We start from the raw sequence: 15467 nt of genomic DNA, 5'->3' as shown, positions 1-15467 counted from the left end.
TCTGATTGCTTCAGTATGAAAATAGACAGAAGATAGCAAAAGCAAACATCTCTTCTGCACTTAAGCCTGCAACTACAGAAGCCTGGGAGGCTAATAGAAAATATCTAACAGATTAATAGAAAAGGGACACACAATACATCATGCTGTGGAGGTCATGGACACAGGAGCGGATTACAAAACAGTTTAGCAGAGGTTTTTGTTTTAGAATGGTTTGGTTCTCAAATTATTAGATCAGAAGAAAGTGGGGCCCAGGGGGGAGAGAAGAGCTGGGCAGGCTCATGTACACATCTCCAATCACATCACTTTCCTGCAGCAGAGAAGAGGCTTTTCCTTCATCAGTGTGTCAGCTGGTTGTTGCAGCACCTCTGATCAGGTACAGCTATGCCAGAAGGCACAATAATTTACTAGGGCTGTTGATTAATCACATTTAACTCACACAATTAACTAAACAAAGTTAATCACAATTAATCGCACTTTTAATCCCACTGTTAAACAGTAGAATACCAATTGAAATTTAATAAATATTTTTGGATTTTTTCTACATTTTCAAATATATTGATTTCAATTACAACACAGAATACAAAGTGTACAGTGCTCACATTATATTTATTACAAATATTTGCACTGTAAAAATTAATATTTTTCAATTCACCTTATACAAATACCACAGTGCAATCTCTTTATCATGTGCATGTGCAATTTACAAATGTAGATATGTTTTGTTGCATAACTGCACTCAAAAACAAAATGTAAAACTTTAGAGCCTACAAGTCTACTCAGGCCAACTTCTTGTATAGCCAATCACTAAGACAAACAAGTTTGTTTACATTTACTGGAGATAAGAAGCAGGGAACATTATTTACAGTGTCACCAGAAAGTGAAACCAGGCATTCACATGGCACTTTTGTAGCCAGCATTGCAAGACATTAACATGCCAGATATGCTAAACATTTGTATACCCCTTCATGCTTCCACCATCATTCCAGAGGACATGCTTCGTTGCTGATGATGCTCATTTTAAAAAACAGTCCGTTAATTAAATTTGTGACTGAACTCCTTGGGGAGAACTGTATGTCTTCTGCTCTATTTTACCTGCATTCTGCCATATATTTCATGTTATAGCAGTCTCATATGACCCAGCACATGTTCATTTTAAGAACACTTTCACTGCAGATTTGACAAAATGCAAAGGTGGTATCTGTGACATTCCATATTCTTTATGAAAATATGCTTATAATATGAATGACATAAGATATACTTTATGCAAGATGGCTCATGTGAGATGAGATGATAAAGAAATTGCACTACAGTACTTGTATTAGGTGAATTGAATAGTATGTTTTTTTACAGTGCAAATATTTAATCAAAAATATGAAGTGATCACTCTACACTTTGTGTTGTAACTGAAATCAATATTTGAAAATGTAAAAAAATCTAAATATTTAATAAATGGTATTCTGTTATTGTTTAATAGTGCGATTAATCTTTTTAATTGCTTGACAGCCCTACAATTTACTCAGCCTCTTTTGTACCTACAGCGTTCTGCCAGCTATGGACTATATGAGGTCTTGGTATCGGAGTGCAGCTGGCTAAGGCCTGTGTGGTAACTGCTTGGTTGTGTGATGTGGGCCAGATGCTGTACTGTTCCTGCAGAGGAAATGGCTTGCCTCATACCTGGAATCTTAAAAGTAGGGCTGTCAATCGCACTTAACACCTGTGATTAACTGAAAACAAAATTAATGCATTAATCACATACCTCTAGGGAGGGGGGTGGCCAGGAGCCCATATTTCAAAATATCCAAAAATATTTAAATAAATTGTATTCCATTAACAGTGCAGTTCAAACTGTGATTAATCACCATTAATTTTTTTTAACTGCTTGCCACCCCCTACTTAAGACAACTTTAACCCTTCAAACACTGTTGCCTGTTCCAATTTTCTACTCTGCCCTGCACTCCTAACACAGATAAACAGTCCCCAGTGTTTATGTGCCTTCTCTGGTATCAGCCCTGCCAGTCTGCAGAGTCTAGTACGCATACCAGGAAACAGTAACCAGAATGGTCACAGGAAGGCAGGCAAGATAGCACTTGCTCTACCCTAGAATTCCAGGATCGCAACAGTGCCAAGCACACCTTCACCCACTTTCATCTCAAACGCATCCTGGAAAGAGAGCCACATCAGCAAACCAGGCTGCTCAGCAAGAGATATGTACATCCTAACCAGTGCGTACACACAGAAAGGGAGTACTCAGTGCCCACTAGACCTGGCACTTGGTTGTGGGGTGAATGCTCCCACAGTCAAATAGGGTATTCAGTTCATTGTTCTGGACTTACTTGGGCTGAGATTTTAGACCTGGTAGCCACCTTTAATGCAAGCAGGAAAGTAACTAGGTATTTAGCATGGGGAAATTTAGCTGCAATCCACTATCTGCCCCTGAAAAGGAGCCAAGTCACAGGTTCATATGAGGGGAAAAAATGTGTTACCACAAGAGATTCAACATTTATTTCATCATAAAAGTCCAGCAAATAAAACTATATACAGTGATCCATGCATGTGGCCAGTAACACACAGACATTTAAAACCTGATTAAAAACACAGTCTTCACACCAGCAGAGAGGGCAGGACACGGGGTGGCATTAGCAGGGGCCATAGTCATGTTTATATTTTGGATGCTGGTTGTAGCCAACTCTCTCCCCAGCAATGAGGCTCTGAATAACCCACTCCTGCGACACAACAGGCAGCCGTAACACTTCCGCACACTTCAGGACAGCAGCTGGGCAGGACGAGTCACTCACCATCACGTCAAACACCCCCAAAGCAATATCTGCAGGGAGCAGGACACAGGCTATTGTCAGGGGAAAAAGAAAAGACTCCTCCCTCCCTGCAGTCAAGAGATGCAGTCTCACAGGTCCAGCAACCCTAGTCAGAAAATTCTATGTTTTGTACAGTTAAAAGTATTCCACATCAAAGTTTGAGCTCAGATGGAGCCTCAAGTGCCGAAGATCAAAAAACAAGGCTGCCCTTTGGCAGATGAATAAGCAGCTGCTTGGGTCCACATCCTACATGAGCTCCATGGCTCACCTGCACTACCTCTCCTGGAGAGGGACTGAAGGGAGAGGAGATTCATTGCCTGATAGCAGACCCAGAAGTGAAGCAACTGCTGACCTCGTTTTCCCTTTCTAAAAGCACAGACTGGACCACCACCTGAACCACTGCAGCATGCAAAAGTTCACTCCCAAAATGGAGTCTGTGGAAGAGTGGAGACTTCCCCATTTTATCCAGGCAGAGGGCTATCAGTTATCTTACCCTATGTCTGCTACCCCATCCCTGCTCTCACCTACAACAGCCTAAGCCCCTAATCAAGTCAATTCTAAATCAGTTTAAACTCCACACAAGACTGCACAGGCACTGAAGTCCCAACTACTGGATGCGAGATTCACACGAGGCTCTCTGGCTGGTGGGTACCTTTGTTCTGGGCATTCAAGTAATGTTGTTTAACTGATGCTGCTCCCCCTGTCATGAGGATTTCTGACCAGAGCTCCAGGAAGTTCTGCTGTTGGTCTGATACCAGAAGAACTTTCAGGTTACCAAAGGGGTTCTCTCGGGGATGCCTGGAAAAGGAACAAGAGGAGGGAAGGCGTGGCAGATCCCTACAGACTCAAAACAGTAACTTAATTCTACGGCCACTTACTCTGGTAGCCTGTTTGGTTAGTTATATGACCCCACAACACCCTTATATCTCAATGCCTCACAAACATCAATAATTTTATCCTCCCAACAGCCCTTTGAGGTAAGGAAGTATTAACCCCTTTTACAGATAGGAAAACTGAGGCACAGAGACTGATTTGCTCAGTCACATGATGAATCTATGGCAGAGCTGAGACATGAACACAGATCTCCCATGTTCCAGGCCGTGCCTTAGCCGCAATGCCACCATCCCTTCTCAGTGGGGGGAGAGAGAGGGGTGTGGCAGGACAAGAAAAGCGGTGGCTGGAGGGCATTGCTGAAACAAAGTATACTAGTGTTGTCCTCTTCTAATTTTTTAAGATCTTTCTGGTAGCAAGGTGCCTGCAGCTGAACCCAATATCCTGGGTGCATTTTCACCAGAGCTGCATACAGAGGGATTGTCACTTCCCTGTTCAATTAAGAGGATAACTAAAATTTAAGATGCCACTGTTTATGAAACCAAAATTGCAGACCTCCTGCTGCCATATCTCATTGAAAGCCCACATTCCTGCATCCCAGATTTCTCCCTCCCACTGAGTATTTGGGAACATTGGGTTATTTCTTTCCCAGATGCATTAGCTGCATTTTCCCTGAAGAATCTCCTTGGAAATATGCAAGAAATAACAGTCTCTTTCTAGTTCCCTCTCTATTTTTCTGTCCTCTCAGTTTACTATGTATTTGCTAGTGCAACTAACATGTTAACCTTTCCCTTACCAGATCATTAATATTTAATAAAATAGATACTGTTGTGTGACTCTGCTGCATCCACTACACAGCCAATCTCAAGGAATATGATAACCTATCAGCTGCTTTACTCAAGTCCACAGCCAACATCTGCTGCTTTCTTTAATCAACTACAATTGTCATTCAAATTTTGCAATAGATCTGCTAGTTTTCATGGGCTGGGTAACTCTTCTGGGGCCTGTCAAACCAAGTAATTGCCTGTTCACAAGTCATTCTAATGTTCTGAGACTTGAAAAAACCCTCTATTTGGGCCTGTGTCGCACCCTTCCCTTTCTTCACTCACTCATGAAATCACTTGCTTCAGTCATCTTCAAGTCTCTTCTATGGGGCCCTCCCAAGTTGTCCTTGATTCTAACTAATCTTCCTTCACTCATGCTGTTGGAATTCAGCCTTCCTCTGAATTCCCCTTTTTCTAGCACCTGGGAAACACTGGCCCCAGAATATGGAAGCACAGGAGGTAAGCAGAGGGGACAAAAGAGATTGGCCGATGAAAGCTGGGGGGTTCTAGAATCTGCCCCAGAAACTAGAGTGAGGAATACAGCTCCCTCTGCCCAACTGCATGTATTTAACCCGTTTGCTCCCCAAAAGCCCATGTCCTGATGGAGCCCAGGATCACGTGGTACAGAGAATAATTTCTGTCCTATTGGGGCGGGGGGGAGATAGCGTCTGCTATAGACACAGACCTTCCCAACTAGAGAATTCTGTTAGACAGCTCCAGCTGCTCTTCTCTTCCTTACTTCAGTTTTGCTTCTCGTGTCCAGGGCTAAAGGCAGATTGTCACAGGAGATGGTCTGCTCACTGCACGACCCCCAAGTATTGCTCCCACGCATTAGGGAGAAAATGGGGAGCTATGTTCCCCCACTCTATCTAGTTACTTATGACTCCCATCATCACAGTAGTGCAGCACCTCCCAATCACTAGTGTATTTATCTTCACAACAACCCTCTTACTTTAACCCTACCTATGCCTTCAGATCCTGGTTACTCAGTGCTTACCACTCCAGCAGCCTTTGCTCTTGGAGGCTGTAGCCAGCTGGGAGAAGGTAATTACGGTAGTTTTGAAGCTGGTTAGCATGGCAACTGTCACGGACCCAGACATGAGATACACAGGGAATTCCACTGGCAAGGCACAGGAAGTACTTCCGGGTTCGGCAGTGCTGATCTGCAATCAGGAGACACTGATATGCCGCGTTACACTGGGGGGAGGCAAAGAGACAAAGTGTCAGAGCCTGGTACTACCTAGGCAGCAGGAAGTATCCTTCCATAAAAACTCTTTAGAGGAAAAAAAAAGTGCAACTAAGAGCTGTCAGGAAGCACACAGGGCACGAGGAGAGGTGTGCAGCTGCTCCCTGAAGGACTACACTCCCCTAGCCATTCACTTAGGCATCGCACATGAAGTATATTCCCCCAGTCTTCTGTGAAGTCAGGTGGTTAAGGTGACTTGGTCATATGGCTAAGCCTGAAAAGTCCACCCCTTCCAGGGTCCTAAAGTCCAAGAAATCATCTGTTCTGCTTCTGAGCTCTGCTATGGCCCTCCTGGGCTTTTATCAGTCTACCACTCATCTCCTTAATATCAGTGTTTCACCTCATAAGGTGGCAGTATGGGGGAACCCAGAGCCCAACCTATTCAGTTGTACCGAGCCCTGGGACCTCCTAAAAAGAGTTGGATTGCCTGCCCCTGTAACCAAACAAAAAAAGGACTTGTAGGAAGAGGCCCTGGGAAAGAGTGCATTACCAGCCTTCCTAGCTGGCCTCCTACCCTTCGAGGAACACTGATTCCTAGCAGTCCCTCTCAGCTTGGCTCTCCCAGCTTCCAACAGATCACTACTCTTCCTGGTGTTGGTCTCTTCACCCTGCCTCTGCACTCCTTTAGCAGCAGCATGCCTTCTGCCACAGTGCAGCCGTCTTTGGCCTCTTCAGGAACAGTATGAGCAGACACCCGTTCACCAGTAGTCTGTCTGTCCCAGGATGACTGTCTTTACATCCTCAGCAGGCCTGGCTCCTAGTCAGCTGACTCTTTGCCTCCATGTGGGGAGGGAGACCAACTCTGGTGCAGCTGAGCCCTCAGCCTTCTTAAAAGACCACCTCACGCTGTGATACAGGACTTAAAGATCTTCTAAACTCTGGGAGGTGGAATCTTTTCTGGAAAGCCCATAAAGGCATCTGAGAGTATCCAAATATTTGGAGATTTAACCTCAAGTTTCAAACCCTCAGGCTGGAAGCTGTCTGGATCTTTGTATTTCATTGGGCCTTTCATCAGGAGATCTTCCGAGAGAGGTAGCTCCTGAGGAGTTCACAGACACTTCTGGAGTCAAGGGATCCAGGAGTTGTAAGGTTAGCTGGGGGCTATTGGGGATTCCCTGACCCTCTCCAACATGATCTTCCGAGCAACTTTGATGAGAAGAGGCAGAGGAATGAAGGTCAGATCAGCTGAATGAGGAGTCATCTGTTCTCAAGACTGTTGATTCCAGCGCCTGGAGCAGAAGAGATCCAATGTTTTGTTCTTGCTGGAAGCAAACCAATTTATTTGGGGAGAGCCCCATTTGAGAAGCACTAGAGGGAGAATCCTGTTGTTCAGTTCCCATTCCCCTGGGGAACGAGTACAGCAGTTGAGCCAATTGACTTGGGTGTTGAACTTGCCCTTGACATAGGCTGTCCTGAGAGAGAATGGTTTCTTTTCTGCCCAAAGGAGGATTCTGGTGGCGTCTGCCTGCACAGAGGAACTGCAGGTCCTGTCTTGCCTGTTGATATAGACCACTGCTGCCTATTGCCCAACTGTACTAAGGCAGCAGAGGAGGTCAAGGGAGGGGAAAAGCATTTAAGGGCATTCCTGATGGTTCTAAGCTCTGGTGGGGAGGGAGGCGCAGAGAAAGGAGGAGAGCTGCCCACAGTACCTACGGGGTTGTGACTTATTTCCCTCTATGATGCAGAGCTATCGAGAGACACTATGGACAGTGGCATAGAAGCAAAACACTCTGTGGGAATGGCTAACTGAATTAGTCAGTCTCCAGACCAGACAATTGTTATGAGAATTTGTTTTATCGATTTTAAATGTTGCCTTTCTTTAGGTGCCATACAGACATCAAGGAGACAGACGGTGAATTTGAGCTCATCACATCCCCTCTTGTCATCTCCTCTCTAAACCAACAGTCTGAATTTTTTCAATCTCTGTTCACAACAGTCTTTGAGCAGTCCAAAACAATGCCCAGGTCTCCTCCTAAGTGGATATAGTTAATTTAGAACCCATGAGGTTCAAGAGCAGTTTAAATGATTTCTTCCAATGTGAATTACCTTGCACTTGTCAGTGACTTTCATCTGCTTTTGCTCAAGAGCATCAAATGCTGTGGGAAGATCAAAAGAGGAAGAAAAAGGTGCTAGGACCCCACTCCATCATCCAGCCCATCCCTCCCCACAGACATGAGCGTTCTAGGCATGACACAAACATTGCTTACACCACCCATCACCACATGGTTCCAACTGCCCTGCTCTGTACTGCGCCCTCCCCTCACACAGTTTCAGCTCCTCACCATTTCTATAGGAATGCATTTTGGGCAATCAGACTGCATGTCCTCACCTGGGTTTCATTGAAGTCCTCCAGGATGTAGCCGGCTCCAGTTCGCAGCTGCAATGCTGTGTACTGTTTGTTGTAAGGAATTGAGAATTCTAGAACAGGAGGAGAAGAGAGCTAAAAGCCTTGGCTACCTAAGCTATGCACAGCCCATTCCCTCAGCCCACCAGAGAGAGACAGACTGACCCCACAAAGAAAAGGAGTACTTGTGGCACCTTAGAGACTAAACAAATTTATTTGAGCATAAGCTTTCGTGAGCTACAGCTCGCTCAAGAAAACTTATGCTCAAATAAAATTGTTAGTCTCTAAGGTGCCACAAGTACTCCTTTTCTTTTTGCGAATACAGACTAACATGGCTGGTACTCTGAAACGGACCCCACAGAGATTCTAGTATCAGAAAGATGTGGTGAGGACACAGAGCACCCCATGGAGATACAGCAGAGAACTGAGCACACTGCTGGCCAAAATGGTCACGCAAGTAACTCATGAATCTGAACAGCTGCTTTTAAAATCAAAACTTCAAGTTCATGCATATTACCACTGTATCTGCCAAAGGCAAGTTCAAGCCTCTTGTTTCTGCTTTCAAGCCTTAAGTCACTCAGCCCCATCCTGTGTCTGAGAGAGACTCTGTTTCCATATCTCCTCCTGCAATTTGCCAGTAATGCCAGCCGCAACACCATTTTCATTTCCTTCACTGACTGAAGGGCCTACAATCGTTACCATAATTCTCATCCTTTGCCTTCCCTTCCCAGACATCATATCCTTCACTGTAGGCTAAACTCCCTGAAGCAGAGACTGGGTCTGTGTTCATTTCTGTGAAGGGCCTAACACACAATGAGATAAACAGTAAAAAAGCGGGGACAATATGAATTTGCATACATGCCGGAGCAGATACCACCCAGCCCCTTTCCCTAACCTACAGGATTCCACCTGGAAATACAATTGGAAAGATTCATCTCACCTTCCTCTTCCTCACTACTGCCTGCAGGACCATCTGATGGTTTCTGGTGAATAGCCAGTTTGTCACTGGGGGTTGCCATAGTGAGAAGGAAAGCATAGCCCAGAAAGAGGGTCTTGTTGTGGGGCAATGGCCCATGATGCTCCTCCAGTGTCGAGGGATCTCCTGTGTGATCTCCACTTTCACAGGGGCTCACAAATTCACCTGCCCTCACAGCCCCTGTAGAGAGAAGGAACTGCTATGAAAGCCCCAGCATCGGGTCACCCAATGCAACGGCATCAGGGATAAATTCAGGCAGTTCCAGATGGCTCACCATGCTGGTACTTTTCCTTGGTGGATGCCACCTTGTGCTCCAGAATGAAAAAAAAAAAATAGTTAAAGTCTCTTGCCCTCGTGGTTGCAAAGAATCTTCAAAATGTAACTGGAGTGTATCTAGCACAACGTCTGCTAGAGCATGCAGACAGCCTGAAACAATAGCTCAGAAAATGGACAGCTGTCCCACTCATCTCCATGAGTGTTAATTCTGAAGTCTAATCATGTCAATCGAAATGTCAATATTGTTAGGGTATTTCAGTGCTGATCAAAACATTCAAGGGGGAAGGGGGAGGATGATCACATCACTAAGATCTGACCAATACTCTGCAAAGGACATCATGAATGGGCAGAACTTGGGACAGCATTGCAGTGTATTTTTAATCCTTCCGTCCAAGGTAAAAGAGCCTATACATGGCCAGGGAGAAGGATAGCCTCAAACACAGAGGCTGTGGGTTCCACACATTTGCTTAGGAGAAAGGTGTACTTTTGCATGTAGGGAGAGAAGCCTGCAGCCCCCGAGTTTGTTTAGAGCAGAATGGAAGGTTCTTACCAGGTTTCATTGCTGCAGACTTGCGCCCTCGTTTGGCTGGGGATCTCTCATCTTCAGAAGCAACTAGCTTCCTCTTCCCAGAGAGCAGGCCTGGGGCGACACGGGGACTCTCCTGTCCTTTTCGAGTGGGTGTAGTGCTGCTGCTGGAAGTGCTGGGTGAGCCAAAGTTACTGCGCCGCTTCCGCTTCCCCTCCACCAGGTTATCTAAACCACAGTAAGTCAGTGGCCAGTCATCCATCTCCCGCTCCCCCGCACCAAACCCACAAGCATCACCCATCCCAGAGCGATAGCCTCATAAGCAGAGCACACAGAGCTTTACACACCATCTCCTGACCCAGGGGGAGAGGATCAGCTTTCCTACATCTTGTGTCTTCGTTCACTCCATGATACTCACTTTTCCTTACCTGCCTTTAGAGGGCCGACATCATCACATCCCTTCATTGAGCTAAGGATGCCTCTGCAGCTCCCTGCTCTTCCAGTCACCTCCCACTCTGGGCATCTGTTCCTTCTAGGCGAATCATACCTATGCAGCGACCACACAGTGCTGGCGGAGCAGCACTAGAAAGCAGAAGCAGCAAAGGCATGATCCATGCTTAATTAGGGCCTGTCCAGAGTCAGTTCCCACTGAATTCTTATGGATATCATGCAATGCCTCAAGGCTGCAAAAAGACATAATATGACTAGCAAAGTCAGTGTGTTGTCAGCTTATGGTTCTACTGGCTTCACACCTGGAGTAACATGGTTTGGATGCAGTTTGGGAAGCCTCCAACAGTTCAATGCAGCCACTTCTTACCCAGGCTGATGTCAGCTGCCTTGGTCAGGGGTGTGATTGGTTCATATGGACTCAGCCCAAACTGCTCCCGAAGTTTGTTTCCTTGTTCCAAGGACAGGATTACTGCCATACGCTTGTACCATTTCCTCTGGCCTTCCTTTTCAATACAGTAATACAGCTCTCCAGACTCCTTCCGGTGTCCCTTCACCACACCTGACAAGATAGCAAATTAGAACTGTTTACTGACAAGATCTTTGACTCTTCACACAATACACAGTCAACCTGTGGAACTCCTTGCCAGAGGATGTTGTGAAGGCCAAGACCATAACAGGGTTCAAAAAAGAACTAGATAATTTCATGGAGGATAGGTCCATCAATGGCTATTAGCCAGGAAGGGCAGGATTGGTGTCCCTAGCCTTTGTTTGCCAGAAGCTGGGAATGAGCGACAGGGGATGGATCACTTGATTGCCTGTTTTGTTCATTCCCTCTGGGGCACCTGGCACAGGCCACTGTCGGAAGACAGGATACTGGGGTAGACAGACCTTTGGTCTGACTCAATAGGGCCGTTCTTATGTTATGTTCCTGACTCTACCCCACAGCCTGGCACCCACTTCCCAGCAGACAGTTCCTGCTGGATGCAGTGACCTAGACCTAGACCAAGACCAAGGCCACTGGTCTTTTTCAGACCAGAGAGGAAGTGAGAAATTGAGCTGCAGGAGCACAGCTGTTGTTACCTGCACTGAAATACTCATCCTCAGAGAGCGCAGTCACCTCAGTTTCCAGTGGAATGGGATCGCAGAGTAAAATATCTTTGCCTAAGACATCACACTCATATCCATCGTCAAAGAGCAGCTTGTACTTCCCTGCCCCAACATCCTGGGTGATTGTCCCAGAATAGAAGTAGCCATTTGAGGACCACTTGGCTACCACTCGCAGGCCCACAAAGCTGCTCCCAGAGGATAAGTCCGCACTGTCCGAGGGACCTGTCACCACCTGCAAGGGAATTTCCGGAGAGTCACTTCGGCGCAAAGTGCAAGGGCCAGCAGCATCAAATCTGTCCCCACCATCTGGTGGGTGAACCACAATGCGCACAAAGGGCTTCTCCTCTGGTGATGCTGTAGTCGAGAGATCTTCCACCCCTAGTAGGCCACTCCCAGCTGCATCCCTGGGAAAGGGAGAGAAAAGAGATGTGAGCTCCATGGGAGCAGAGAAAGCAACTATCATGTACCAAAGGAAGATTTCCCATTGCACAACCACTCCTTTCTCCCCCACCAACCATGAACCCTTGCAGTTCCCCACTGAGTCCCTTCTCACCCACTCCTCCCATCATATGCAGCCACCTGCTCCCTATTCACTCATTCAAAAAAGAGACCTGGTTCCATCCTACTTTTCCAGGGTACCTTGTTCCAGTTGCTCGAGATGGTGGGCGGCCCCTTCTCCCTCGCCCACGAGGTGTAAGAGGTGCTTTCCCACCCTGTCGGATGCCAGGTGCTGGGTCTTCATCCTCCTCACATGCTGTTGCTCCTGTCTGACCAGCCCTGAGAGGGGACCCTGGCTGGCCAGCTCCTTTTCTAGGGCTAGGGAATTAAGTGAGATTATTTCACTGCCCTAGAAGAAGCCATCAGCAAATCCACTCCTTTCAAGTTTTATTGTGTCCCTGATTTCTGGTGAGAAGTTTGTCTGACAGCTACCTTGCTGGCAGAGTTTCATGAAGTCTATGGGAAGCACTGCACAAAGGGGAGGCAAATCCTGTCCTTTCAGGAGAAAGGAGGGGTTGGGAAAAATAAAGGAGAATAGAAGATTTTCCCTTTTCCATATATCAAATCAGATCCCTCCCAGGAAATGTATGCAATACCCCACCCTTAGGACAGTCACCATCCACTTGTCTTCATGACACTTAGCAGCTCACCCTCTCCCCAACCTAAGGTTGCCAACCCCCCAAGATTGGCCTGGAGTCTCCAGGAATTAAAGATTAATCTTTAATTAAAGATTATGTCATGTGATGAAATCTCCAAGAATACATCAAACCAAAATTGGCAACCCTACCCCAACCCCACCCGCAATGAAGCGCCTGGCTTCCTGTCCCCAAGGCATTATACACACCTCAATTTTCCTAGGACTCCTCTACCACTGGGCAAGGCAAACTCTCCAGCTTCCATTCCGCTGACTTTCCCTTTGAAAGATCCAGCTCCCCTCCCTGAGCTACTGCCACCATGTGTAGCTGACATGCCACTACTGGCTCCACTAGATGTACGATGGAGACTCGAGGCCTTGGATGAAAGGGAGCTGATGTCACCGAGATCCCCGGAGGTCAGTGACGAGCCCCCTGTTGTTCGGGAGGGGGAGATGTCTGTCTCACACTCCTGGCACTCCACTATGGGCTCTTCAGTTTCCTGAAAAGGAGAGGTCAGTCTATAAGAGACAGAAGCTGTATGTAGATGGAGGGTCTCTAGTGGTCAGATAAGAGAGCTCTGAGAGAAGAGGGGATCATGTTCATATCATGTGAACTTGAAAACATAAATCCAGCCCAAGAGAGGGAACCCTATCTCAGAAAGGGGCTGGACGAGCTCCATGTGAGTGATGAGAGGTTACTTCCCTTGTACAGTGACTGGAATTCTTTGAGATATTTGCTTCCTATGGAATTTCCACATGAGGGCATGCGTGCACCCATACACTCTTGCCTGGAGATTTTTTTCATTAGCAGTACCTGCAGGTTCATGCCTGCACCATATGCCTCTTCATGCTCCAGTATGGGGGCATATAGGGAGGAGCAGACTGTACCACTCCACTTCCTTCTCAAGCTCAGATCATGGTAGGCTTCGAAAGCAGAAGGAAAAGGAGGTAGGAAGTGGAGCATCTATAGGGACAAAACATCTCAAAGACCTCCAGTTACTGTTCATGGTAAGTAACCTCTTCCTTCTTGGAGTTATCCTACGGGCACTCCACATGAGGAGATTCCTGAGCCACATTTCAATGCACAGGAGGCTGCTGCAGAGGTAGATTCAGTACAGAGGTAGAACAGCTTCAAAGGCTGCATCTGCTCTGGAGGCCTATACTAAGGCATAAAACGCTGTGAGAACATGAACATGGGGGATGAGTGGGCTGCCTTACAAATGTCCTTGATGGATACCTTCCTAATGGAAGTTGATTGAGCCCTTCTGGAAGGAGCAGTGACTTTAGGAGGAGGTGTACACCAGAGGATGCATACCATGCCAGAATATACCTAAATGGGTTCTGGGGTAGTCTCTGGGTGGAAATAAGAGCGAAGCCTCATCCTCTCAGCAAAGGAAAGGAAGAGACTGGGGGAAACCCTGGAGGGCATAGTCCTGTGTAGACAGAAGGCCAGAGCTCTAATTACATCCAAAGTATGGAGACTGGCCTCTTGCCTTAAAGAGTGAGGCTTGGGGTAAGAGACTGGTAGTTGGATGTCCTGAGGGATATGGAACTCCGATGAAACGAGAATGGGGACGCAAAGTAACTGTTAGGTAGAACACCGTACAGTAGGTTAGGCATGAGGGCACCTACTTCCCAATCTCTCCTCGCTGAAGTGATTACCATGAGGAAAGAAGTCTTGAAGGACAGGTGGAAGAATGAACAGGTTCCCATGAGTCTGAAAGGAAGACTTCTCAACACACTAAGCATGAAATTGAGGTGCCAGGGTAAAGTAGGGTCCCAAATTGAAGGAAACAGGTTATAATGTATTATGTTGATGCCCATGATGCCTAATGCATATTCATTAGAGGTTTCAGATCCATTTCCTTATCTAAACTTTCACACCCCACGAATGTTGGAGTGCCCTTTTCCCACAAGTTACTAGGCCTTTTATCTCAAGCTTATTAGCATGTGTGTTAAATTAGTTACCACGGCATGGTTGGACTTCTGCTTATGTTCCTATCTTAAAATATCTCAAGCTGGCATCAACAAGTATATCTTATGGTTACCAAACAGCAGTTTAGTCATTACAGCATTTTATCTTCTGATAAGAACAGCCATACTGGGTCAGACAAAAGGTCCATCTAGCCCAGTATCCTGTCTTTCAAGAGTGGCAAATGCCAGGTGCTTCAGAGGGAACGAACAGAACTGGTAATAGAGTGATCCATCCCTGTCGCCCATTCCCAGCTTCTGATCAAGAGTTACTCTTGGTTAGCAGCTTGTGCTAAGGCTTTTTAGGCCTTGACTAGTTTAGCTAAGCTATTGTTTTGCAGGCCATGAGGTTCGTAGACACATTGCATTACTTCCTTAACTTATACCTATGTCTTACCTAGCAAATACACATACCTGTAGGCTACAACAACATTAAGTAATTCCTTTTAATGTTCTAAACTTGCCCTTTTTGGACAAATCTGCTCAAACAGATAACAACCACCCTCTTAAAAATGCCTTAAAGACAAGAGCATCCTTGGAAGTGTGATAAATGTGTTAGGTACTAAAGGACTGAACTGATTATCGTAAGTTAATATCATAAGAAATATTGATAATCGCCATTGTTTCTTGGTGTAAATGCTGAACCTCAACTCTAGAGTCTGTGATAATGGCTTGCAAGACTTTATTGTGTGTATAGCACACACCCAGAACAGTGGTTATGTCTATAGTGGAGTGCTGAACTGTTGCTTGTATACTAATGTGGCTCTGGGTCAACTAATAAATTGTTTGTTGAAGAATAAGCAAGTGTCCTGATTTAAGAAATACCGTTCAAGTTAAAAGCTGACCTGAAAAGAACCCAGCATTTAAAAAAAAAAAAAATCACATTAGTAAGCTAACAGTCCCTGGACCAAATAAAAAAGGACTATCCTAAAATATTCCATTCTACATTGGCTATAAACACGTATCCAGTT

At 45.9% G+C, this 15467-nt stretch overlaps 2 protein-coding genes across 18 annotated transcripts in view; one reads left to right on the top strand and one right to left on the bottom strand.

The window, feature by feature from the left end:
- Positions 1-8244, top strand: part of TUBGCP4 (tubulin gamma complex component 4) — a 53601-nt gene extending 45357 nt beyond the window's left edge. For 2 of the 6 annotated variants that reach the window (XR_012154143.1, XR_012154142.1), the window contains one exon: positions 7538-8244. The gene's annotated coding sequence lies outside the window, so the exon portion shown is untranslated. Of the gene's footprint in view, positions 1-14; positions 4481-7537 lie in introns of those variants that run through there. The other 4 variants (XR_012154140.1, XR_012154139.1, XR_012154138.1 and 1 more) reach the window with 4 other exon arrangements.
- The window catches only part of TP53BP1 (tumor protein p53 binding protein 1), an 87532-nt gene that overhangs the window by 11043 nt on the left and 61022 nt on the right, over positions 1-15467 (bottom strand). For 5 of the 12 annotated variants that reach the window (XM_073304644.1, XM_073304641.1, XM_073304643.1 and 2 more), the window contains 10 exons: positions 12736-13025; positions 12033-12209; positions 11367-11797; positions 10654-10845; positions 9861-10064; positions 8999-9214; positions 8044-8132; positions 5466-5665; positions 3466-3611; positions 2478-2824 (listed from right to left, as the gene is read on the bottom strand). In XM_073304644.1, coding sequence (XP_073160745.1) covers positions 2637-2824; positions 3466-3611; positions 5466-5665; positions 8044-8132; positions 8999-9214; positions 9861-10064; positions 10654-10845; positions 11367-11797; positions 12033-12209; positions 12736-13025 — 2133 coding nt within the window. In that variant the 3' untranslated portion in view covers positions 2478-2636. Of the gene's footprint in view, positions 1-2477; positions 2825-3465; positions 3612-5465; positions 5666-7760; positions 7811-8043; positions 8133-8998; positions 9215-9860; positions 10520-10588; positions 10846-11366; positions 11798-12032; positions 12210-12735; positions 13026-15467 lie in introns of those variants that run through there. The other 7 variants (XR_012154135.1, XR_012154134.1, XR_012154136.1 and 4 more) reach the window with 5 other exon arrangements.

This window comes from Lepidochelys kempii, chromosome 10 (genome assembly GCF_965140265.1).
Source record: "Lepidochelys kempii isolate rLepKem1 chromosome 10, rLepKem1.hap2, whole genome shotgun sequence".
Classification (NCBI taxonomy): Eukaryota; Metazoa; Chordata; order Testudines; family Cheloniidae; genus Lepidochelys; species Lepidochelys kempii.
Note: the sequence above shows the minus strand (reverse complement) of the source record. Positions and strands in the feature narration are given on the sequence as shown.